Raw genomic sequence first — 25964 nt, forward strand, 5'->3', positions numbered from 1 at the left:
TCGCGCAAACAAAATTCTGTAAATAGGTGTAGATTAGCGCAGATGAAGGAACGTGTTGTAATTTGTATAAGAACGATTTTATATAACATATATAAGACATGGTGATAATAGCGAGAGTGGTTTGCTACAAATTGTTCAAAAGTGGGAGCGGTAAGCTGAGCCGCGTGACACTTTGTAGGCGCTTGCTCGATTGTCCCTGTGGTTTCACTTTCAGCTGCCCACTTGCGTCTGAAGCTCGTTCTTGCCATTTCTGTGCTGTACCTCCTTTTCAGACCCTGGTTATCCTGGAAAGGTAGGCTTTCTCGGATGTTGTCGAATAGTAGTAAAATACAAGCGCTCCCTTTTCGTGCGCAGGTTATTACGCCAGCAGCGGCGATCATGCACTGGGGCTGAACTCGACCGGTGAGTTACCAACTATCGCCGCTTTATTTACACTGTGTGGAATGCTGACGCTAATGAACCATCAGAGTGTCTTTGAATGACTGCTTCCTTTCTTTAGGTTTCTGGTTGTTTTGCTTTGCATGACTCGCGTTTTTAGCGCACGTGAGTTTGCTACCTTTATTCGTCTTACCTGCACCTTCAGGCCGCTATGAAGGAAAGGAGTCTAATCTTAAGGGCTCGCTCTTTTTGTTAGGGACAATAGTGATGAGAAGCAACCGACAATGATGCTAGAGAGTGTATAGGGAATGTTATTAAGCTAGTTCTTGCGTTAGCGAGGGACGTTGCCCACTGAAAAGCTTGTCACCAGTAGCGTAGCCAGATACATTTAGGAATTTCAGGGTTGTTCAGTCATAACTTATGCCATAACTTATGCCTTGGCATGTGCTTGTATATATGCGTGCTTATATTAATATGCGAAATTAGAGAAAATTCGTGTAAAAGATGGGGGTCGGGTTGAAACAGACACTTCCTCCCTGGTCGACACCATTGCTTCTCATAGTGTCTTTCTTTACACACACGTGCACACTCACAGAATGTGTATGTGTGTGTGGAACGGATTTAGAAGTTCATGAGTCGTTGGTATCTCATGAACTTCTAATGTATGTAATGAAGTTGATATGTAATTGAGTGAACTTGGTTTGTAACTCACATCTGCCTTTCAGCAGGTTCACTCTACGAGGACATACATATGAGCATGACAAGCTTAACGGGGTTCTTGAATGGATTGAAGGTGGATACAGAATCAGAGTAAGTGGCTCCCTAAATAGGAGCCTACTTTCTTGAGTGTTCTTGGCACCTAGTGGCAACGTTTGTGAGATATGTCACAATTATCAGAAACATTTCTTATTAAAGGAACACTAAAGGCAAATATTAAGTCGATGTTAATTGCTGAATTAGCGGTCCAGAAACCTCATAGTGCTACTTTTGTGCCAAGGAAGACCTTATCTTGAAACAAAATCATGTTCTAGTGGTCCGAATCGCGTTAACACACTTCAAATTACCCGCCCCATGCGGAAACACTCATGCCACTGTTGCCGTACAAAATGTTGGCTTTACTGCGAGGCCGCTGACACTAGTAGCAGCAGAGCGAAAGTAGCGGGAGCCACAGAAGCTACGACGGTCATTGAACGATTTCCTGTCATGGCCTCCAAGATGGCTGGCGTGCTTGGTTCAACTGCGTCCCGCTAGATGGCCCGGCCTGTCCAGTTTAACTAGGTGAAAATTAAACTTTTGAACCACTCCTGCCATTCTCCATAGTAACGTCTGGTGGTTTATATTTCCATGAATGAAAAAAAACGAATAAGCAGCATTTTACTACGTTTCCTGATGCACGGAAGGTTCTTTATTTAGTCCAGCTAGTTCAGTTACTAGTGATTAACTGTAGGCAGTAAGTCTAGCATCATCGGGATCCTGTCTCGAATGTCTGAATTGAGGTGCATATGTTCTCGTGCATTCACCTTCGTTTGTCGGTAAGTAGGACACTGCTGTTGATAATTTTGTTGTTTTAAACATTGTCGTACATTGAGCTTCGCTCTGACATAAATTGTTATTTGAATTTAGTGTCCCTTTAAGTGTTGTTGTTTGCCTGGTTGCTAGGTTGTCATATTGTCGGTAATTTTGTGCAACTTGGAAATCCCGTGAAATACTCACACTCTGACACACGCTTCCACTCAAGAAACATAAGCATATGAGAATGTGTGTTTCGAGGGATTTTCAAGTTGAGGTATATAGGATATATTAAAGAAATGGAGCTGCATTTGTAGGCCATATTAATCTTCCTTTCAGCCTTCTCAAAAGTCAGTCAGTGTAGCACTTTGTACAGCCGTGGCCACACCTGCGTGGAGCGCATGAGTAGCCACTTCTTGCTCAGCGTTGTGACACCTTGAGGCATTTTCCGGTTGTGAGCATATTCAGCCTGACTACTGCGGCGGGGCTGCTCCTAACAGACCACATTAGAGCCCGAAACTGCCTCAAGGTGTTGCCCCGCTGAGCAAAAACTGGGTACTCATGCGCTCTACACAGACGTGGCTGTGGCTGTACATGTTTCTTCAACTTAAAGGACCACTCACCAGGTTTGACAACTTTGAGCTGACAAGCGCAATGCGTAGATGAGGCGTTCATGATCATGTCTGCCAAAATTTGCAACGCTACGCACCGCGGAAATGGGTCAAATTTCAAGATGAACGCTGCTCCCCCTTTCCTCTGCCGGCGCACGCCTAGAGAAGGAGGACATGACATGGGCGTATGAATGGCCCTGCATATACGGCAATGCATTGACGTTGGTCCTCTACGTAGACGACTCTGGTCTGACGTTGTCAACAGTATACCATGCGACATGGCAAAAATTATTTAACACAACATGCATAGTTTATGTATTCGTTGCTTTAAAAAATTAATAAAACTCGAAATAAATAATGAGATGCAATAAAAATTGTGCGTGTTTCTTTCATTTTTCCCGTGAAATGCTACGAGATGCGGGGCTAATGTGCCAGCGTTTCGCATGCGTTCGTGTCCCTGCGGTCAGCGCATTGAGCAGACGACCGCCGTGGAACGCTCCTACACGTTCGTGCACTCATTGTGCTCATCTACTCTACCGCGTCTAAGCCAGCGTTTCCAAACCATCCCACAGAAACAGGCAGAAGACCGCAAAATAACGCTGGTCAACAAAGCAACGCTGCTCGCGTGCTCGGGGGTTAAACTTGTTTGGGCACATCATGCGCACGTCACCTCATGGTCAGATGCTGGAGAGTATGGGGAAGAGATTTGGCTTGCAAAGGCTATGCGGAGGAGTGGCAAGGGTTTCGAGCTTGCCTCCTCTCGTTCTCGTTTCGCGCCGCTTCAAAAAACCTGTTTTCTCCGCTCGTGATGAACGGATTCGAAAAATTTTTGTGGCAAAATGTTCTCATCGGACACCCAACAACTTTCACTGTTTAACTAAAATTGGCTATGGGGCCTGGTGAGTGGCCCTTTAATATTGCCCCATCAGCAGTTGATGGCTTGTTGAGATCGGCAATATAGCTTTTATTTTTATTCTTTTACAGCCCTGTGTTTAGTTGCTGAGCCATTGTTTTGCCCTTGAGGACTTTTGTGGCATCAATGTGGGTTTTTAAATTACAGCCTACCAGTCAGAGTTCATCTTAAATCTCTTTATTTGCACATTAGCAAATTGGGTATTCTTGTTTTATTGCTGCTTTTTCATAGCTGGTTCTTATAATTATTAATATTCATTTTGCCGTCAAATATTATCCTTGTTTTCTCTGCTCTTTTTAGTCTTGACTCTTGAGCTGAAGGTGCTTCCATTGGCAGGTGAATATATCACTGCTTGGTAGAGACTTTATAGTGATGAGCATGTGTGCATTTGCTTTTCATTGCGATGACTGCCGCCGCCACTCAAGGCAATAGGATATGTCTGTAGCTTTCATCAGAATTCTGTGTCACCTCTGTGTTGTATGCTTTGCAGATACGCTGGTCATTCAGCTTCACAGAGTACAATGGATTATGAATTATATTATTTTTTTCCAGGATCATACATGTCGTTCCGGCTGTACTTATTGGTGAGCGTGTTCCTAACTGCGGTTTGCCCGAGCCATGTGCCAATGATTCCTTTGCTGTCCACATCTTTACTGGGAAAGATCACCATGACCAGCCAAGGCTGTGCATCGATGGAAAGTAGTGCGTATGCCTGAAGCTTTACTTATGCATGCCGAAAACGTTGCTGTGCATTGACTGACTACAAAGAAGTGAGCGAGAACTGAAATCTTTTGGTCGTGGAAGACATCCGACAGCTATATAAGAGCAGAAATGAAAGCCGTAAAATAAGCCACTGAGTGCCTAGTGACACTAGGAATAAAGAAAATATCTTGTCAATAAAGTTGGCGTTGCTTAAATTTAAAAACAATGATATCATGTATGGTCGTGAACGCAGGTTTTCCTACATGCTGGACGCTGCATATTACATGTGACGGTGACTTTGCTCACAGTTGTTACAGCATAAGCTAGACCTAATAAGTATCTACTGCTCAAGTTGTTCACAATAGCAAATGGTGGTTCTTTTGTATTTATAAGCAGAATAAGTACTGAATATTAATAGGTTTTTCATTGTTTCTGATTAGTTGTCTCATCTCTTATTTCAATTCATCTCTTATTTAAATATATCTTATGAGTTGCATTGTTATCATCGACTGGGCTTATTTATTGACACAATTGCCTGTATTTTGTCTCTAACTATGCACTACACTAGCTTTAAAGGAACTGACAACCGACTTTTCTCTACCCAGTTTTTTATGGTGCTACAAAAGCTCCCGCGGAGTAGTTAAACTTGCAGTGACTTGTTACAAAAGCGTGTGGATATTTTGTAAAAAGAAGTTTTCTACCTGAGAAGTGACAAAAAAAAAAATGTGACTGCTTCCTCCAACTATGTATAGTATTGATAGCAATTTTGATAGCCCTCTTTGCAAATTGTTCGTTACGCTCAACATTCTACTTTCACACAAGTGAGTTCAACCATGGTTAACCAGTTTCATATGCTTATTTTCAATCTATTGTTAAGCATAGAAAGCCGGTAGAATAAGTAGTATTTCGAACACTCGTCATGTGAAGTTCCTGTACTGCCTCGCAGACCAGGTGCTTGATGTACTTCTCCAACTTGTCTGCATGTGCCCCTGGTGCCCAACTAACTTTTAACGTGATAGCGTTAAAAGAGCGCATTTTGCAGAAATTTCGGCGTTAGCCTTGGTGTTGGTGTCGTTGGTTGTGAGCGAGAAATCATAATTTTTTGCATTGCTGAAAAATCGACCATCTTTGTGTGATCGGAAAATCAAGAACTATGAAAATATATAAATAATAAAAGAATTTTGGGTTTTGGTGGGAGTCTAAACAGGGTCGTTTGCGTGGAAAGCGGGCATTCTATGAGACAGCCACGTTTCTGCTTGTAAATACAGTGAAAACAACTTCCTCTTCTTGGAGATGCTCTGAAAGTAACTTTCATGCTTTACACACACATGCATCTAAGTACATGCCTCGCAATACAACATGAAATACTGCCATAATAAAGTGTGGTACAAGTGAACATTGTCATTGGGTGTCAGAACACAGGATTATCATAATGACTTCATTGTTTAAAGCCAGTCACCCACTGCAAAAGCACATGCGCTACTGCACCCTTAAGATCACGTAGTGGGTGCATAGCAAGTTTGAAAAGATTTCATACACTAAGTGTTTGAAGTGCGTACTAGGAACAGAATATCGTTATCGCGTCAACCTCCTAAAAGCAAAGCATAAGAGTTTTCCAATTTTCGTACTGCCTGTGGCGTCTATGATTAGCTTGTTGCCGCAGCCAATTGCAGAGGCCAGGTGCTGCCGTTAATGAGCGTCAATCATTCGTGAATTGAAGAAGGTGCCACTATTCCGCTCCCTACAAGTAAAGTTGTATCCGTGCATTTTAGGTTAGAAAAGATTGTTGAAAGAAAGTGCACTGTATTTAAACACTGAAATAGAGATCTGTGTGCTCCAGTAAATGTCTTGTGATGATTGTCATATGCTTCTTCTCTTTTTTGCCGTGAGGCACCAAATGCGACTTCATTGAAAAATTAAATAAATCAGTCTCTAATAAGAAAAAGAAGGCTTGTTTTAGCGAATACAATATACCATCTTTTCATTAATGGGGCCATCTGAACTCAAGTTATGCGCAGCTATCGGTCCCTTTAATGCTAGTGTATAGTGGATTGCGATGTGCCTGTAGTGTTCACCATGTTATTTGCAACTCACCAGTATGATATGTTCCTTTAAAGCACCAGCTTTCTCACATTGTCTTCGTTTCAAACTTCTAGTAGTATCTATCGCAAATGTCTACAAGTCTTTCAATACAAGTAAGGGCAAAGTTGCATTCTTAATCTCTCGCTGTGATTTTTTTTTAGTACTGTAGTACTGACGAAGCTTATTTCTGCATGTCAGTATCCTTGGAGCCAACTTGAACAGTGGTGGACGTGGCATGAACGTGGCAGTCATCGACAGTGTCACACGTTTCGTGCAGCATGTCAGCCACTTTGACACGTATGAAGAAGGTATGACACTTGAAAAGAAGTTACCACATTTGCATTTACTTATTTTCTTGGGGTTCATATCGTCACGTGGTCGTGACATTGACAAAGGCAGCAGTTGGTGCGATCGAGATGAAACTCTTTGTTTAGATGAAGTTGTGCTCAGAAAATCAAAGTACAAGTAATTCAAGCCGTACGCTGATAGCAGCAAGGACAATGTTGGCCATTGAGTGATCTACCAAGCGGTAAATTTTGTTGGCATTTATACATGGGGCATCGAAGATTTGAGTGTTATAGCTGGTGGCCACGTAAGTTCGAGAATAAGGTGTACTATTCTCAATGTGCAGCCCAATGTGCAGCAGTGGGAATGGGGTAACAGTTAGACAAATTGTACTAAGCTCACTCCATCAGTGCCGCGTCCTGTAATGTATACGCGTGCATTTGCCCTTGCATAGCGGTATTTTTTCTTCATGCTCGCTCAGCACTGGATTGAGCAAAAGTGTTAAGTCTATTTGGTCGAGCCTATGTGGCGGCGGTGAGATGCCTTCGTTTCCACGAGCGATACGCATTTGCGGTCTCGCGCACATGGGCGCAGCAGCGAATGGCAGGATCGGTACGCTTAGATGAATTGTTAACAGCGCTAGACCGCTAAGCCACACGTATTGTTGTGTTAGCAGTATATGATTTAGATTGATTGAGGTGTTTATCGTTGGCAGGTTTGTCGCGACGATGTGCTGCCGCATTCGTCAGTAGCCGTCATCGCTCATGTGGATTTTCATGCGAGCATCACCGCACTCTTGCTGAAGCCGTAGTAATGACTGCATAATCTATTGACGCTGTTATCACAAATGCGCGAAATCGTAAGTTCTTCACAGTGACATATGCGAACGAATATTCATGAACATAGAATATTCGAGTTCGAATACTATTCGAAATTTTCAAATATTTCATTATCGAAAATAATGCAACTATCACAAATGCAATATTCGACGAATAATCAATACTTTTGAATATTCGCACACCCCTACTTTCTACCATAATTTTTCAGATAATGGTGAAAACAAGTTAATTAGTAAAGAGCCATTGTTGAGTCATTTAGTCAGGTAACACACGAGCTCTCCTCTTACACTCATTTGGTGGCAAAAAGCTTTTATTGCCCTTACAATAGTTGAAGAGCAATTTGCTGGTACTATTCAAGATTTTGTACCACTGTAGTGTCACTTAATTACATGCCGCCTGGGACATAAAAATTATGCACAGGTCGTGCTTCATGGCTGCAAAGGGAAATTATGTTGATAAACTGATTATTACAGCAGTGCCCCTAGCAATGTTCTTTACTGTCACTCCAACCTTTTAGTAATGATGGTAGTGCTGTACTTGCCGTTTTAGTAATTCTTGGTACTTACCATGGAATTTGATCGTTGTGTTCCTTTAGGGAACTCCTGAAAGAGACAACAAGAACCAGCAAAACTTGATTTCTGATGAGCATGATATCATCACAACAGTCACTTGTGGTGTTATTTGTAAAAATGGGGCTGCAAGCCGCCTGTGACTCGAAGTCGCTGTGAGTGCAGTTGACGACACATTTCTTGATTAGTAGCTGGGTAAAGAAACGTAGGAAACATGAAGTTAATAATTACATGTGATCGTGTGAAAGTTGAGTGGGGGTAACAGTTAGGCAAATGTAACGAGCAGAAATGTACTGATAAGGTTTTACTCTATCCCACCAATATTAGTAAAAATAACTTCTAAGGTAACGTTCCCCCATGCATTAAATTGTGTAGTTTGACTGTAGCTTGTTCTTTTCTTATGGAAAAAGTAATTCTAGTTGCACTTTAATCTCATTGAAACAAGCCAATCGCATCATGTCATATTACTTTCCGTGCACTTTTTGCTTCGACTCTATTGTGCGCGATTGATTGTTCTTGGTCATACTTTATTATTTCAGACTCGTCTCAGCTTGAAACTCTACTTTTAAACCTGAGGCAAGGAGACATCTTGATTCTGCTTACATTTGATGAACCTACACGCAAGTGAGTTGAATCTCCCAGTAGTGTTACTTACTCCCACATTTTGACACGCTAAAAGGATGTGACAGCCAGGCTGTTGCATTATTTGCCTTCATTATTGACAAATTCTAAGATAGATACATCGAGGTGCCCTTAGATTAATTGATATAAATCAGGAAATACCACTTGTTCTCAACACAATCGAAGGTAAACAGAGGTTGCCAGAAAAATTTACAAATAATGCTAGCTTTGCATAAATAGAAAATGCACTGAAGCTACCCCTTCATATCTGTGTTAACTTGACACTGGAAGTTGTGCTAGTCATTAAGGGGGAAATTTGTAGACGTCATTACTCCACCCCTTAAGATTTGTAAAATTTATGTATTGGAGCCATTGACTTGATGGGGGCACCCTTGGGCTACTGTCATTCTCCTTAGGTCTATTCAATAAAACTCTTGTCAAGCCATGTCAATGGCTTGAGACAAACTCGGAACATTCTTCTTAATTGTCTTTGTTCTCTTGCTCTAGAGGAACAAAAATGTTTAATGATTTTAAAGACACTTGCTATAAGGAAAGCTGGCATGGATGTCAGAATCAACTGTTGTTTCCAGCCTACAAAACAAAGGGAGAGGGGCGTAGGAATGTACAAAATGAGTGCTTTGCCACTCTCTGTATGGTGTCTCTCATTTTGTGACCACTGAACTTATGATAGATGCCCTCCTGTCTTTGTTATTTCGTGCCTGCAACATTCAGGGAAGAACCAGCTTGGTAGACTTATGAACACCTGCACATCTAAAAGTATTTTATGCATAGTCAACTCGATCCAAAAAAGATCCCCCTTTTTCCAACCTGGAAAACTTTCACTCATCGCTCTGCTAATTAGTGATGCCATTGTCTCACTTAAGAGCAATGTAGTGAAAACGTGTACAGCAATTTGCAACATATTGTGGTGATTGTATTTGTTGTGTCGTCATTTGCGCAAATGTACTCAGTGCCCAATACCGTATATACTCGTGTAAGGGCCGCCCTCGTGTAAGGGCCGCACCCCAACTTTGAAAGCGGATATTTCGAAAAAAAAAAAAAACAAAAGTTCAAAATGTCCCGCCAGAAAAGTGTAGTTAGTTCATTTACAGCCAGATGGCGCTGCACGCTTTTCCGCTTTTATTCTACTTCCGCCGACGCGCCGACCACGCTGTTGACAGCGCGCCGCCATATTTGCCTTGTGCGGCCTCTTTGTTGGCATCGTTCCTAGCATCGTGTCGATACGTTGGCAGCGCGACTTCAGATCGGTGTCGTCGGTGTCACTTTGTTGGTTGTAGTGAACCCTGCAGAAGCCAGCGCACGTGACGGACGATGGGCCGGCATCTGAGATCATTCACTGCAGCATTTAAGCTGCAAGTGATTGACTATGCCGAGGAGCACGGGAAGCGGGAAGCTGGACGAAAGTACGACGTCGATGAGAAGCGCGTGCGTTACTGGATGAATCAGAAAGATGCCCTCGCCGCTACTAACAGGAGCCGAAAGGCGTTTCGCGGGAAAAAGTGCAAGTACCCGCAACTCGAAAGCGAGCTCGTCAACTACGTCGTCGACACACGAAGGGACGGCTACGCCGTATCGACTGACATGATACGCGTCAAAGCCCTCAGCATCGCTCGCCACATGGAAATACCCCCGGCACAATTCAAGGCAAGTCGGGGCTGGGCTACGCGGTTTATGAACCGTAACCAGCTTTCTATTCGGCGCCGAACGACGATTTGCCAAAAACTGCCGCGCGAGTACGAAGACCACGTCATTAAGTTTCATCGCTTCGTGAATGCTCTCAGGAGGGAGCATGAATACGACCTGTCCCAAATTGGGAATGCGGACCAGACACCTGTGTGGTTCGATGCACCGGAAAGCACCACAGTCGATTTAAAAGGTGCGAAAAGTGTGTCTGTGCGCACGACTGGTGCAGAACGCCAAAGGTGCACTGTGATGTTGTGCATCACGGCAGACGGCAGGAGGCTTCCGCCGTACGTCGTATTTAAAAGGAAGACTCTCCCAAAAGAGAAGTTCCCTCAGGGAATCGTCGTACGTGCGCAAGAGAAGGGCTGGATGTCCGAGGAACTGGTCGTTGACTGGATTAAGACCGTCTGGGCAAACAGACCTGGAGGGCTGTTACAACGGAAAGCCCTCCTTGTTTTGGACAGCTTTAGGGGCCACTTGACCGACCGCGTCAAGAACCGAGTTGCCGCAACTCGTACGGACTTGGCCGTCATTCCCGGTGGCCTGACGAGTGTGCTGCAGCCGCTCGACGTATGCGTCAACAGACCATTCAAAGTGGAATTTCGCCGATGTTACTCTGAATGGATGGCTGGAGGCGTCCACGAGAAGACCCCTACAGGACGGCTGAAGCGGGCGTCGCTCCAACAGGTGTGTGAATGGATTTTGAATGCGTGGCGTGCCATGTCAGTAGAAGTAGTTGCTAAAAGCTTCAAGGTAACGGGAATTTCGAACTCCATGAACGGCACCGAAGATGACCGTCTCTGGGAAGACGCGGACGCCGAGGCGAGCTCCTCCGAGAACGAGGACAGCGAAATGGAATCCGAATAAAAACATTTCTGGCATGTCATTTGTGACTCTTGCACTCTGCTACTGTTGCATAAACAGTACAGACCTTTGGCCTGTACTGCCTGTACTAAATCGGCCTGATTCGTGTAAGGGCCGCACCTAGCAAAATTTTCGAAAAAAAAGTGCGGCCCTTACACGAGTATATACGGTACTCATCTTCATTGAATTACAGGCTTTCGCAGATCGCCCGGCTTCTTCTCCATGAACTTGGCAGCGCGATGGCACAGAACCTGCATTACCGCTCCTCGTGGTACTTCATCACTCAGAAAGGCATATCTGGGTTCTCACCTTACGAAGATGTACGTGTGGCTATATATTATTTATGCCCCCAAAAGCAATTCATACTGGTCTACGTCACTGAGGACTACCATCGTTCCTAAGTCTTGTGAGGCTAACTTGACCTAATCGTACAAAATTGGCGAGTTTCAGACTACCTATGAGCATTGACTCGACACAAAATATTTTGCAGACATTACAGCCGCGCTTGAAAAAAAGGTGCAGGCTAGCTTGCACTTGAAGCTTTTTTCAGCAAATCACACAACGAAACTGCCTTTATACAGGCTGCACAGCTTCTTTAGTACAGATTTGGGTGCACGTTAAAGAACCCCAGGTGGTCAAAATTTCCGGAGCCCTCCACTACGGCGTCTCTCATAATCAAATGGTGGTTTTGGGACGTTAAACCCCACATATCAATCAATCAATCAGCTTCTTTAGTAAAAGCCAGAGCAAATTTGTGCAGTACTAATGGTTAAACTAACATTATGTGTAACCAGATGTCCAGGTGTGCTCCGGGTCCTGCAACATTTTTTCAAGTAATCATAGAACGATTTCAGCATGGGAATTTATTGCCAAACGAATCGTATGTCACAAAAGATTTTTAGGATTCATGAAATACAAGCAGACTTACAGGAATTTGTCGACCACTTCAAGCACTTTGTCTTCTTTTGTACCACCGATTTGAACCACGCCTTTTGATCATACTAAAAAAACATTGCAGCGCCTTTTCAAGTAATGGCAAGTTTCTTTAGGCTACAATCGTGAGATTATATATGCTTTCTTTGCGTGCTTCTTCATTTACCAATCGACTGCTTTGTTTTCAGTTCATTAAGAAATCCAGCAAATGAGATGAAGTGTCAAGTAACTGGAATGTTTCAGTTTTCTCTCTTGTTTGCAGAAGCCTCATTTATAAATTTCTTGTTTGGTTTTCATTTCAGACCTGCTTGCTTTGTGTGTAATATTCATCACTAGGTTAGTATGTTATTTTGCCCTTGCGTGAAACATGTGAATATATTTGTTTTTTTTTTTCTAGTTGTATGCAATTACATTAGATACTGAAAATATGTTTTGTTCATTGCTTTTATGACACTGCTTTGATTTGCCCTGTCACAAGTATTCCTCTTTTTTTCACATTATTGTCTATGTTACAAAATTTATTTAATTCAGCATCATTTGGGTCAAGAAACATGAACCAAAATCTATGATATAGTGTTCATGTATGTAGCCATTTGCATGCATAATATAGCATAATGGTCATTGCGCGAAGTTTTGGGAAAATGAGTCTTTTGGCTGGGACCTTAAGATAGTAATGCATTTCACGCCATGTTTTAACTTCATCAAACCATTCCAGGACGCACTGTGGAGTGTTAACGTTGCTGACAATTGTGTATTTACTAAGTGCATATAATTCCCTTATAAAGGTGGCTTCGCTGCAGTTTAGGGTTGATGTGCCGTGAAACAACCTATTCAGGGCGATATCTGCAGTGCCGTGAAGCCACACTTAAAGGCTAATTGTACACATTTCGTTCACCTCAGTTTAAAGTTAAAAGTGTTTTGTACAGGCTTCTACATGCTGAAAATAGTAATTTTTAGAGATTTAGGTATTGTATCAATTATAACTTGTCCTCTATCGCTATGCAAATCTTGCTTCTATTCAAGGTTGCTTTCACTTCACTTAGAATCAAGAAACTGACATTCACACATGCCTAGTTTTAATTCTTAAAAATATTGTGCAAGTTAGTTGGGTCATGACTAAAATGCTAAATTTTCTCAATAATCTGAGATGCATGCTGTTCGAACTATTCTATTAGAAATTATCAGACCATATCGCTATTCGCTTTGAATCTCGAATTCAGTATTCACCCGCTCCTACTTTGTTCTGGAATATTCTATCTGTTTTTATGTTTTTCTGTCATTTACTATAACCATTCCCCACTTCAATGCCTTTGGTCTTGGGGGTTTTAATAGATAGATGACTAATTAATGTATATATTTTTGTTATTACAGCAATGAATCATAAAAGTGCTAGCGAATTAAGTTTGTTTCATGTTCAGATGAGCAGAACTCATAGTAACAGCACATGTCATGTGATCTCTGCCAATAGCTGCACTTCGTAGAAGCGAAAGGCTGGGCTATCCCCCACGACACTCGATTCTGCATACCGTTTCAGAGTGAGTATAGTATAAAGCCATTGCTTGAGATTTAATTGATTGTGCGTGGAAATGCAGATATGTTGCTTGAACAGTAATGTGCTCTGTTCACCTCCCCTCAAGTGTCCGGAAGGAGTATTCACCCAGACCCTAGGCCTCAGGAGAACCTGGCAAGAAGACATTTCTGCAAAAAATACCAGCACTTTTCTTCATTCTGTTCAGGTACGTAATTCTGGACCACTGGTGTTTTCTGCAAAAACTGTTGTCGAGTTGTTTATGATACCACAGTAGCCGTAATTTTAAGTGGCTATGTTGTCACGAAGAGGCATAATTGTGATAGCTTTCACGGGACACCCTTCCTGATAATGTCAGAAAAGGGTCATTGAGCTCGAAGCTAGTTTTGTAGCATTCGCATCGCTGGTAACAAATGTCATCAGAGTGTAAAAAAAACTTTTGACACTTGTACAATGTCATGCTGTCATGTATCAATCGCCACACCAGGGAGGAGTGACAGAAGATATAACCAGTGCATTGTCAGATTATTCTTAGCCTTCACCATTGATATCGAGGTAAAATAAAGCGAGGTTCTAATGAATCTCCTTTACTTCATGTTAAACAGTTATCTTCTCAGTGTACATAGATCTAACTTTATTTGTTTGGGCATAGAGCCAGCTTCTTGTTTTGAGTCTCATCGAAAGACAAAATTTGCTCATACTTCTTACTTTATGCATCTGGCATGTTTGATTCACAATGATTGATCGGGCAATCTATTCAAATCTAGCAATTTAAGAATCATTTAGGATGTTTTTTTTTTTTTGAGAAAGTACAGATTTTTCCTAAAAATGCTATGACAATCATGCACCTGGTGTCTTCACACACAAACTCTACGTTCGGTGGAAATGTTATGCCACAGCTAAAGCGACATTGAGATCATCAATTATAAAACCAAATAATTAATGCTTATATTATTAAATTGAGAGCAGTTCTTTATATTGAAATGTTGCAGAACACTGCGATTTGTTGAAAGTGAATGAATGAAACTCAAGACCCCGGTACAGCTGATATTGAAGCTGAGTGCACTGGGCACACACAAAATGCAGGTGGTATGTTATATTGAACAAAAACTTCCTGTGATAAACTTAAAAATGGCATGTCGCAGCAGAATCTTGTCAGAAAAAACAGCAACATGGTTTGACATAATAGAATACATAGAAAATACATAAGGTATTACCGCTTCTAAAAGATTGTTCATGCCCATGGGAGGCATTAATGTGCCATAAAGAGGTTTCATTACTGTGTCACTTTAAATCTATATTTATGCTGCACCGAAGAATACTGCTCACCTACTGTACTTGCAAACATCCTTTTTTTTTTTCTCTTTTTCTCAATCCTATTCAGGAGATGTGGTGGACAACTCACTTTCACCTAACCCTAGCGTGAGGTATCCAAGCAGCAAGATCTTTTCAACACCTGTTATTGTAATGAGCGGTGCGTTGCTTGCATATGCAGTCTTCTAAGGAGGCCTTCTTTCTCCTCTTTTGGCTATTCTCCTGTGCTTCGCTCTGTACGTGTCTTACATCTATTTTTCCAGGGGAAGACATACGTCATTTGCCTTTGACACTGGAGACTCTCGTGATGCAGCCTGGGATAAAACCACATCGTGTTGTTGTAAGTCCAATCAAAAGTTTTTTCTTAATTAAGGATAGTGTGACCTATTGCATCTTGATTAAAAAAACCCTAAACCAGCTCTGATATTTTTTCAAAGATCTCAAGTAAACACGTGCATTGTGTTCAGGAATGCTATTGCCATCAACGATGCCTCGCATGGCCATAAAAATCACGGATATTCTACGATTCAGAGCAATGCTCCCTTCACCCTTCCGGGCCTTCTTAGCTTCCCCGATGGTGTGTGTGGTATCAGCATGCTGCGCCAGTGATGTTACTGACAGTTGATGCTGCCATTGATCGAATAATAACCTATGACTGGTTAGTTTATGGTTAGTTTGCAAGCAGCTGCCTGTGCTCAAGCGGAGGCGCTCTTTCATGGCATGTCACTGCCATGCAAGAACATTCTTAAGTTAGAAGGCAAATCTTCTATCTAGTATTTCTCTTCTGATTAAAATGGTTATACATAAGTAGTTTTTAGGAACTCTTTGTAGGCAAAAACTTGGCTCCATGCAGTAGGATAATTTCACGAGAAACTATTCTGATACAGTTGTTGGTGTGACATAACTGGTGTTTACTGCAAGGGCACTGAGATGAACGCTTACAAACATATATATAGATACTTAAATGATAATGCATGTGTTCTTATTTTCAAGCCCTAACCACAAGCATGTTGTGCTGAACACCTCTTTCAAGTCACTGTAACACACTATTCCACACCTGGCGTTTGCGATGGATCGGCAGCTAACGCGTTGCGCGCCTCTATGTTTGAAGATGCAGCTTAAACTTGAGGGCACTGCTACCACATTTGGACAAATGTAAAATGCAAGCACTCCTGTATAACTACATTTAGATGCACTTTGTACTCACATGTAGATGTTTTCTAGCAGTCATAATTGACATGTTGTTTTAGTGTGTAAAATCCCCAAAATTTACTTTCTTTAAAGGGCCCCTGACACCAAAATCGAAATCGCGAGATGTTTGTCTTGGTATAATTGTCCTGTATCCGTTGTGGGGGAGCATGCGCACCCAGCCTCCCTTTCACCTTTTTATGGCAGCGTGAAAGCCTAATTGCGTGAATACCCCCACAGCCGGCGCTCGTGATTCCCCCTTTCCCGGCGCGCCCCTGAATGGGTTTCCCCTCCCTCAGCGAGAAAAGAGATTCTTCTTATCAGGTAGATGGAAACCACATCAGTGGACAAAAATAGCGTGTGGACGGCCGCACGGTCTTTCTGACACCGGCCTTGAAAAAAAGAGGCCGAACCCGCAACCCCCCCCCCCTGCGAGCCGAGGACGACAGCGTCCAAGGAGCATGCATCGACCCTTGTTTTCTGTACTATCTCCTCACGACATCTGCGCGCTATTGCTAATGCCTAGCAATTAAGTGTCGTTTTGTTGACCTAGCTTGTTGCCTTATTTGCTCGAACCCGTGTAGCTGCAATGGCACGAGCTACGGATAGGGGACGTTAATCATGCACAGTATGACTGTGTGCGGCTGAAACATTAGTTAGGCTTCTGCATGAGCTGTACATAGGACGGACCCCCCTACATCTTGCACCCAACGAAACGAATTTGGCAACGCAGCTAGTTTGTGGACACGAACAACTACCGACGCTCCCCCCACACGTATTTCAGAATTCCAAGATTTGTCTGATATATCGCGTCGCAGAGTAGCGATCCTTTGGCTAACTGTGGGGGTATTCCCGCAATTACGCTTTCGCGCTGCCGTGAAAAGGAAAAGGGAAGCTGGGCACGCGTGCTCCCCACACCGTGGGCCCTTCCGGCCGATTATTAGTGAAGAATGTTGCCTTGAAGAGAATTTAATTTAGTTTTAAAGTGAGTATGAGGGTTCATCTGATTTGGCAGCACTTTGCAGCATTGATATTAGTAGTCTATTAGATGAAGTGATCGTGTAACCGGTCCCACAAGAAAGGCGAGTTTTGTCGTTGCAGTAGATTTGCAGGGCGCACACAATACCACAACTGGTACCCAACAAGCGCTATTGCTCCTCGCCCCTTCTTGCTTTGTTGTCCTGTTCTCAAGGTAGTTTTGGCTGCTTACACCAGAAATTCCTTTTTTTTTGCTGAGGGGACATGCTTTTAACAGGCTTAGCTCGTACCAAAGCACACACATCATTTCATCCTTTACTAGGTATGGGGCTTTGATTTGAAAACTGCACAGTCAATGTCACGGGCACACGGTTTTAGGTGTTTTTCTCTGGGGCTCTAGTTTCTTACAATTTGGGTGGGTGTTTCGAAGGCATGCCGTAATTGCTTACAGTTAGCAATGCTCGCATAAATTTTATGATAATATTAGAAAATTTATGATTCAACTTTGGCATTACTAGACACAAGGCCACAAATTTAAAAAAAGTCACTAATGAATATTTTTCTATCAGGGTTCATTTATCACACCATCCCAAATGCTTGCAGAAGTTGCAAGTGGGTTAAGTTGAAAAGCAGGTAATAGCTGATGTTCCTGACACCTTAGACAAAGCTTACAATTCTGTGTTGGGTGTCTTACAGAGCATGAGTGCTTATACATAATCCTAAAAGGCCTGTAAATGCAAACATATTGTTATGTGCAAAGCACAAGATTAATTATGCCGTTTTCTTCTTATGCTTTGCTTATTTTTGTGAAAACTAAACAATAAAGAGTCTGAAACTTGTATAGAAGTAATATGCTTTGTTTTGTGACTTACAGGTGTTTTACCTGCCCGAGAACCCAGAGGTAAAAGAACTCTGCGACCTTTTTGAGTTTGCGGCGGAGCAGATAGACACTGCTAAAATCGGCAAACCATGTGGTTAGTGGCTTTTGTATTTGCTCTTCTGTTCATTTAGTACATGCACAGTCTTTTCAGCTTTGTGATGGTCTCAGGATACAGCGAACTCTGCAGCTGCTACGATTGCAAAGCTTACAAACAGTCAATTAAAAATCACCTTGGCAATGGTCTGAAGGGGATAATGAGACTGAAGTTTACCAAATTTAAGTGCCGCAGCTTAATTTAACCTTAGTTATGGGCATTTCCTTTCACTTTAAACATTAACTGATGCATGAACTGTCATTTATTTCTTCACAACAAAAAGAAATCGCAGGAGCAATTGTATGGCATTGGGTATAATTGTTTATATAGCATGATGGTGATATGACGACACTATGTCAATGTTGCAAAAACATACCGAAAGCATGCTGGCTTTCCAGGATGAAGAAATAATTTTCAGTGTGGAAGACATGCCAAGTGTCTGAATGTACTTCTTTGCATGCAAGACATTCTTAAATATACTCTGTTTGGCTTGATGAGGTGCGTGAGAAGGTGTGTACCCGTGGCATAGTGGTTAGAGCATCAGGTGTCAGTACTAGAAGCCCTGAGCTCGAATTGCACTCATGGAATGCTTTAAAGCAGTGGTTCTCAAATAGGGGTCCAGGGATCCCATAGCATTCATGAAGCCATTTTTAGCGGTCTGAAAAAGTCATCCTTGAAAAAAGTAGGCAGATCAAACGCCTTGCAGGAATCGGCTTCATTTGAAGCAGTTGGCGAATAAATGTCTATGCTACATTTTTTTTGGCTTTGAGTCAGGTGTAGCAAGGTAAGCTGACCTGTTTTTTTTTTTTTAGTGTAGTAGTTGTGTGCACATTGTGGATTCACCAGGGGTAAATATCGTACTCCTCCGGGATACAATATATTATACTATATTAATATAGCTTGCTGAGTCAAGTGATACAAATGTAATGTTTGCTAATAAAATTGATAACTGGGCTTGTTAGTGATAAGTATGATAAGTAATTTTACCGTAAGGTTGAGTAGCGCAGTTTTTAACAAGGACAAGAGAGATAAGAAAGACACGACATTTGCTGCGAGTGTCGTAGTATGTGTCGTGTCCTTCTTATCCCTCTTGTCCTTGTTAAAAACTGCGCTACTCAACCTTACGATATAATGTTTGCTAGATTGCTGTGAAAGCAGAGACAACTCTGGAACCACAATTGACATTAACCTGACGCCGTAACTGCACCTTATGAATAAATATTTCATGTTTATTGGTTTTTTATTTAATATTACATAGCCAGCACTGCAACTATAATTGATTTTGTGCTGACATTACCCCTGCATGGGGTCTGTTTCCAAAGCAGCCTCAATATCTGGCTTGGATTTTTGGTAGAGCACTTGAGTGCCTCGCAGAATGCTTGGATTTGAATCCTGCTGGGATCCTGTTTTTATTCTTTGCATTTGTTTGGTCGATGCTGCCCAATGTCAATTTTCTGAACGCTTTTGTATTTAACTTGCCAATGTCTACTCTTGAGTAAACATAAACTAGCAATCACCGGTGATGCATAGCTGCATACCGTCGCCCAAGGCATAAAGGTATGTGTCACACGTCTGCATTAAAGTGTTGATCGACTGAGAAGACTGAATTCCAATGTTTTTTATGTCATGACGAAACAGTCATATTCATCAAACCCTCTTACCTACCTGTGCAGATGTCGGTGTACATTATGTTGAAAAAGCTTTTTCATGTTTATTCTGCAGCGCTGGAATCCATGTAGTGCTGAATATTGTGCTAAATATTGAGATGAATATTGAGAATTATCAAAATCGGTGCAAGGTAACAGAAGTTATTAGCCTTTCATCTTCAAAACTATAGTTGATGAGGAGAAAAACACTTTCCCTTTTGGATTTCACTTTCCCACTGACATCAAAGACTGGTTAAAACTACCACACGCCTTTTAAAGAGACATACCGGACAACTCACTTCGTGGTGGCCATTTTGCAGCATTCCTAGCGTCACTTAGCCATTGTCTTCAGAACTTCATATTTAAAAGCAGAAGTCTTTTTTGTGTCTGAGGAAAAATAAATAGTTCTTTTATAGTTTTTAGTGCACAATAACGCCACCTATTTGGGACCATATGACTATTACATGCGACTTGTCTCATCAAACCAGTCAAAACGACCGGTCAGTGTTGTGAATTCCACGTGATGGAGTGGCTATTCTAATCACAGAAACAGCCATTGTGTTGTGCTCTAGTCCAAAGCCAATGTTGTTTCTCTATCGAAATAAAATTATAGCAGCTTTGCTTTTGGAATTGCCACTCGTGCAATGATATTGGTCTATTACACAGTTGTAGTAGTTATAAAAACTAGACGCTTAATTTTTATCGCAAGGCCCCTTTAAGGAGGCAATCACGAGGACTCTCAGACATAGTCGGCTTGATAGATAGGTAGATGGATACATAGATATGAATGCTTGAAGTGCCCTCGGTACGCGAAGAAATGATTCACATAAAAAAATGTTGAGATATTGTCTTGGCATTTTAGTTCGACCATTCTTTGCCAGGGAGAAATAGAATATACCTATTTAGTGCTTCATGTTGTGTTATGACCATTCCATTTTCTCTCACTCCAAGGGGTTCCTCATCACTCCTAAGAGTTCACAAAGGGTTCTTGAATCATTCGTAACTGAGAACCACTTGCTTGAACATATTCCTCAATAAATCCATGTGATTACTATATATTTGTATGGATTATATGTAGATTCCACATATATTCTACTCAACGTCTGTGACACTATTATGGACACTATATAGATATATTGGAATGCATACAAATATTTTTAATAGGGATAACTAGGTATTTGTGTTGATACAGTATACATATGCACTGTTATAATGCCCCCTTTGTCTTTATGTGCATGGATGATGTCACCTGCCAGACACATCATTTATCTGAAACTCATCTCACTAGCTTGAAAATGGCTAGTTGCATTCAAAAGGTGCCAATGCACTGTGTCCTGAGATAGCTCTGGAATTGAACAGAAAAAAATAATAGGTGTTGCAATGTCTTGATCTAAATAATTGACTGGCTTTTACTTGCTTTGTTTGGGAAAGCGCATCAGCCATGCTATAACAATCACTTCTTTATTTTTGCATCTCCTATAGATCAATTCACTGAAGCATTTGAACTTGCAAAACGGCTGTTTCCAGATGCAGTAAGTGAATCCCTCTCATGTGCTGTTACATTTAAGGCATTCATACTTTTGTTCAAATGCCAATGAACTACTGTTATTGACTCTTTATTGTATGTTTGTATGTTTGCAGTGCAGCACAATAGTAGCAATGTCTGTTTATTTTTTTTTTTTCAGGCGCATTTTGTGGTGATTGAAGAAGGTGTTTTGCTCGGACCAGACTTCCTGGCTTACATCGGTCAGCTCCTTCCACTGCTGGAAATGGATTCAACCATAAGCAGCATTTCAGCATGGAATGACAATGGTAAGACACTTTAGTTGTGGTACACACTACACAAGATCTAATTATGTGTTAATTTCATTCAAGAGAAGTGTTAATGACATGTCTGGACACTTATTACACGTGCCATGGTGCTTAAGTTTTGTAAAAGTTTGTTTGCTCCAGTAAATCATGATGATCAATCTGTTCAATGCATCTGTACGCATTTAGAATGGACGAGACAAATTGTCCAACCTGGTGACTCTGGAAATATGATGCTGCTCTGCTTAGCATAACGAAGGGAAGAAACATGGTAAATAATGATGACTGAAAATGACAAGATTAAGTTAGAAAAACATTTTATTATTCGTCGGTTGTCACCAGTTCCCTGCGGAAAAACCTCGATTAATACATTCTACATTGCTTTCAGGATTTCAGGGCGTCTCGGGAAATAACAAAAGATTGTTTCGTGTTGAGAGCCTGACTGGCATGGGCTTTCTGGTGCGAAGAGGCTTTCCCGCTGCGACCTGGTGTGAGCGTCGCTTTGTTCTTGAAGGCTCACCCAGCGGTGGTGATACAATATCACCAGATGTCTCCCGAGTGATGCGAATCTCGGATCTCGTTTACGACGACGAGACCCCATTCTCGGAGGCCATTGGAGCACTGCTGTCACAGGAGAGAGTCACAGACATGTGAGAGACGTTTCATTCTCTGCTACCTTTTCTTTTGTGGTGGTGCACACACTGATGCATATGTGATAGTTATGCTTCCTATCCCAACACATCCAAACAAGCTTGCAATGATGACACAAACCGCACTTGCAGTGCTTTATTACTGGTAAATATTAAAGGATGCCTAATCGTATGTTGTGCTTAAAGATACTTTTTGCTAACAAACCATTTAACATTTCACATTTATCTCATCTTGCTGAAAAATCATCAGACTCCCATTTGTAACCAGTAAAAACTAGTTAATTACAGTTTGAACTGTCTGTAAAAGCTGGTAATAAGAGGTTAAACCTGTTTAATTGTATCTCTTTAGACCTTTGCCCTGCGGCTTCTCTGAATGATTTGTCAGAAACAGTAGGCGAGTTGTTTTTTACTTACATATGCATTGTATGAACTTGTAATATTTCGCTTTATTATAAAATTCAAGACAATAAAAGTATGTGCAATTATGTTGGCTTTTATGGCAGCCTAGTTCAGAATGTGATTCAATGCATTCTTGGCAAAAAGTGGACTTGAATGAATACTTTCAAAGGCCACGTTTTAAAGGGATGTCGTGAGAGCTCCAAGTTGGCATTACTGCCTGTCTTTTCTTTGTACTACATGTTCTGTTGCTCAGCAAGGAAGAGCAAATTTTCGCTTTTGCATTAGCATAACTTACTGACACACGCCTTAACTTAATACTAATACACATACTCCTCTTTGTGCCCCTTAAGTGTTGACATGTCATGTTGGCTGTGCATCCCAGCTATTCCCAGATTGGCGTGGTAGGTTATGAGTTCAGCCATTTACTGTGATATCTGTGTCTTGATGATTCTGACAATGTTGCTGATGTTACTTTGTTTATGAGAGCCATGACTTGTCATAAGTGCTATTGCTATGAGAGACGTCAAAAGCTGGGAACCATGTTTTCTATGTCCATCCATCTGTACTTTCTATTATGCTGTTCTCATCTGTCTGTCATTATGCTATTGTTGTAAGACCACATACTTATTGCCGAGTTTATCCTCATCTAATCGCAAACAGAAACTAGACTTAACTTACAGTTGCAGCTGGATTCTGAACATGTGCCCTTGCAGCCATCTTCAGAGTTAGATTGAGCTGTTGTACGGCAGTCATACTTGCCGTCAGTTGTAGTTTCCTGCTGGGTTTTGCATATTATGGACAGACTGACTACAATGTCTGCACATGTATTTTGAAAGTCAGTGCAGGAAATACTCCTGTAGCAAACAAAAATGACACCTCGTGCATTAAAAGAAAAATTATTCTTTTTAGTCTGTGAGAAGGTGATAGTGTTCACCATCTTCTGATTACTGTCCCTACTGTTGCAGTGGGTGAGCTGAAAGCTGGAATAATTGCCAGGGTCTGATGGTTTTTCTGGAACTTTCTGCAGTCGTGTTACTGTGAGATTCTGTAACATCCCAAGCCATGCAGTCTTACCAACATCAGAGTGTCTGTTCTGCAGACAACACAAAACATTTTCCTTTTTCTCAGAACATTTCTCTAAGTGATAAGCAGCAACATCAGTGATTACTTATGTTATTCGGCCACAAACCTTGTGTTTGTTTTGACAGTACAGCAGTCTCAAATGAGCATGTCATTTTTTTCTAATGTCCCCTTGATGTCTAGGGAACTGGGAGTTACTATTGGAGGTGTGGAAACTCTTGAACGTTCACACTATGAGAAGGTGCTGCATGGAATGCTAAGCACTTGTGAGACATGGGCGCTCATTCAGCAGTACCTCACGCTGTGCAGCACTGGATCGTGGCTTCCGCACCTGTCCAGTTCGAGGGCATCGAACAGGTACCAGTTGCCAAAACGTGTGTGTTTAGCAAAGGAGACAAAAAAAAAAAAAAAATCATGGCGCTGTAATCTTTTTTTCTTTTTCTCTTTTTGGAGGTAATGGGATCGGCATTTTGTTAAAACAGCAACTACACAAGACAGTGGATGGGGTTTGATGCAGGATAGCCATGGGAGTGCTTCTGGTGCCTGCAGGACATGACAACATAGCCTTGGATATCAGCTTATTTTGCATTGAAGAAGCAGTCACTGGGCAGTTGTTATGAATGTCACCTTTATGGGAAAGCTATGCGTTTACAAATTCGCCGAATATGTATGTAAAAGTTGCTGTACTATTAAAAATATCTGACCAGTAATGTGGATGCGAATAGGCATTTTTTCTTTAAAACATTGGACCACGAGTTGTTCTTAGACCCTTTTCATAATTCTGAGGTTAGATTTCCCAGGATGCAGCTTGCCCACCCAATCGCATTATGGATTTGACAAGGTAGACTCAACTCTCTTGACATAAGCATGCACAGAAGACAACCAATGGCATGTGCCATTATAATTAGCTTTACCTTTATTAAAACCTTGAGATCGGCCATCATTAGCATAAGTGTGGTGCAGAAAAATAGTCTGTTGCATTTATAACTGCAGTGGCATAAATATAAATTTGGGCCAGATGGGATGCATTCATTCAGAAAGCACAAATTTTTCATTAGTACTACAAAAAAAAAATCACATTCCTTGCTGAACTTATTTTAACACTGACTGTTTTGAAAAACACATAGTATGTAGTTAAGTCATAAGTTTTCAGAAGTTTGCTGCTAACTTGGTCTTGGATACCTGTAATTTATTGCCAGATGTATCCTTTTTCAGGCCTCCAATCAGCATCTTCTTTCACCAAGCCTCAAAGGATGACTTCGAAACATTGCGTGCCCTTTGCTCTTGTTTCGGCTTGTATCATCACCCAAAGTTTTCACCAAGAGGCCTGTATCGTGGAATGCTAAGGTAGAAACAGAATGTTTATTTTTGAATAGCATAGGTAATAAAACTCCTTTGTCTTCTCTCATCGCTCTTCTAAGCAGTATGCATGCTCTTTCCAGGTTCACTTGGAAGGGGCAGGACATGTTCCTAATTGGACGTTACTCACCATACTACAAGTACAAGCCAAAAAATACGAGCCCTGTGTCACTGCGCATTGCTACCTCGGGATAAGTCACTCTCTATGAAGCACGAAGGATAATACATGAAATAAAGTATGTTCTACAGCAAACGAAGTAGATTTGATTATTAAACAGCTCTGGCTTTGGCAATCTCTTTGAGTCATGGCAAGTTCTTTATCTAAATACCAGCTCTTTATGTGGTACACTATTTCTCATGGCTTCATTGGTCCAACTTTTAAAGTATAGATACAGGGCCTTCACTGTTGTTTAATCCTCTTAGAGTGTGCATTTAAGAATGAGCCTGCCGCTGTCCTTGAAACACATACGATTATGTCTGACTGCCTTGGCAGGCTTCTGAATCATACACATAACGACATTTTTTATGGGGTGGAGGGGTATTTAACTACTTAGAATACTTGGAAGAAGCAAGAATACTGTGGTGCATAAACTTTGGAGGTGAATTATATCAGTGTTAATGTGTGCATCAGTGGCATGACTGTCGCCCAGCATATAACAGAAGCACAATTTTTTTCTGGCTACATATCATGATGCAGTAAGCATGAGATTGTTCCCCAGTGTCCTGTGCATCTGCAACAGTGTCTTGTACAACTCAACATGACACACAATAGTGTGCGTCTGTTCTCGTCTGTTTCTTCTGGTGTGTAGTGTTTAGTTGCGCTCTCATGATGCTTTTTATATCAAAGCACAAGCTCACCCAACAGTTAACTCTTTTGTAGTAGTGCACTTGTCTGCATGCTTAGAAAAAGGAGCAGTTTTTTCCAAATAAAGTCAGTTTCAAAAAAAAAAAGAAAGAAAAGATGCTGTAATTTGTTCTCATCCTTATCTTTTATAGCTTTATGTCACTATGGTATAGTACTGTGTGGCT

General features: G+C 41.5%; 1 protein-coding gene across 4 annotated transcripts; it reads left to right on the plus strand.

Annotated features, from left to right (window-relative positions):
• Positions 1-25188, plus strand: LOC119174937 (protein O-linked-mannose beta-1,2-N-acetylglucosaminyltransferase 1). 4 transcript variants are annotated; one of them, XM_037426072.2, is made up of 19 exons: positions 1-150; positions 215-292; positions 355-402; positions 1104-1188; positions 3964-4113; positions 6394-6503; positions 8428-8512; positions 11271-11397; positions 13479-13545; positions 13648-13746; positions 14923-15012; positions 15116-15192; positions 17893-17992; positions 21121-21170; positions 21324-21450; positions 21836-22097; positions 23760-23933; positions 24792-24923; positions 25019-25188. In XM_037426072.2, exons 1-19 carry the CDS (start codon positions 99-101, stop codon positions 25128-25130), a joined length of 2025 nt encoding a protein of 674 aa, XP_037281969.2. In that variant the 5' UTR covers positions 1-98; the 3' UTR covers positions 25131-25188. The 4 variants fall into 4 exon arrangements, with proteins under 4 accessions (XP_037281969.2, XP_037281970.2, XP_075751042.1 ...); XM_037426073.2 differs by having other exon boundaries at positions 1107-1188; XM_075894927.1 differs by having other exon boundaries at positions 12-150; positions 273-292.
• The last annotated feature ends 776 nt before the right edge of the window (positions 25189-25964 follow it).

Source organism: Rhipicephalus microplus, chromosome 5 (assembly GCF_043290135.1).
Source record: "Rhipicephalus microplus isolate Deutch F79 chromosome 5, USDA_Rmic, whole genome shotgun sequence".
Taxonomy (NCBI): domain Eukaryota; kingdom Metazoa; phylum Arthropoda; class Arachnida; order Ixodida; family Ixodidae; genus Rhipicephalus; species Rhipicephalus microplus.

Coding starts and splice junctions, on each gene's coding strand:
- LOC119174937 (XM_037426072.2), top strand. CDS start 99: ATGGTGATAATAGCGAGAGTGGTTTGCTACAAATTGTTCAAAAGTGGG. Junction 11,398..13,478: donor GGTTCTCACCTTACGAAGAT/GTACGTGTGGCT, acceptor CTCTGCCAATAG/CTGCACTTCGTAGAAGCGAA. Junction 24,924..25,018: donor CTGTATCGTGGAATGCTAAG/GTAGAAACAGAA, acceptor TGCTCTTTCCAG/GTTCACTTGGAAGGGGCAGG.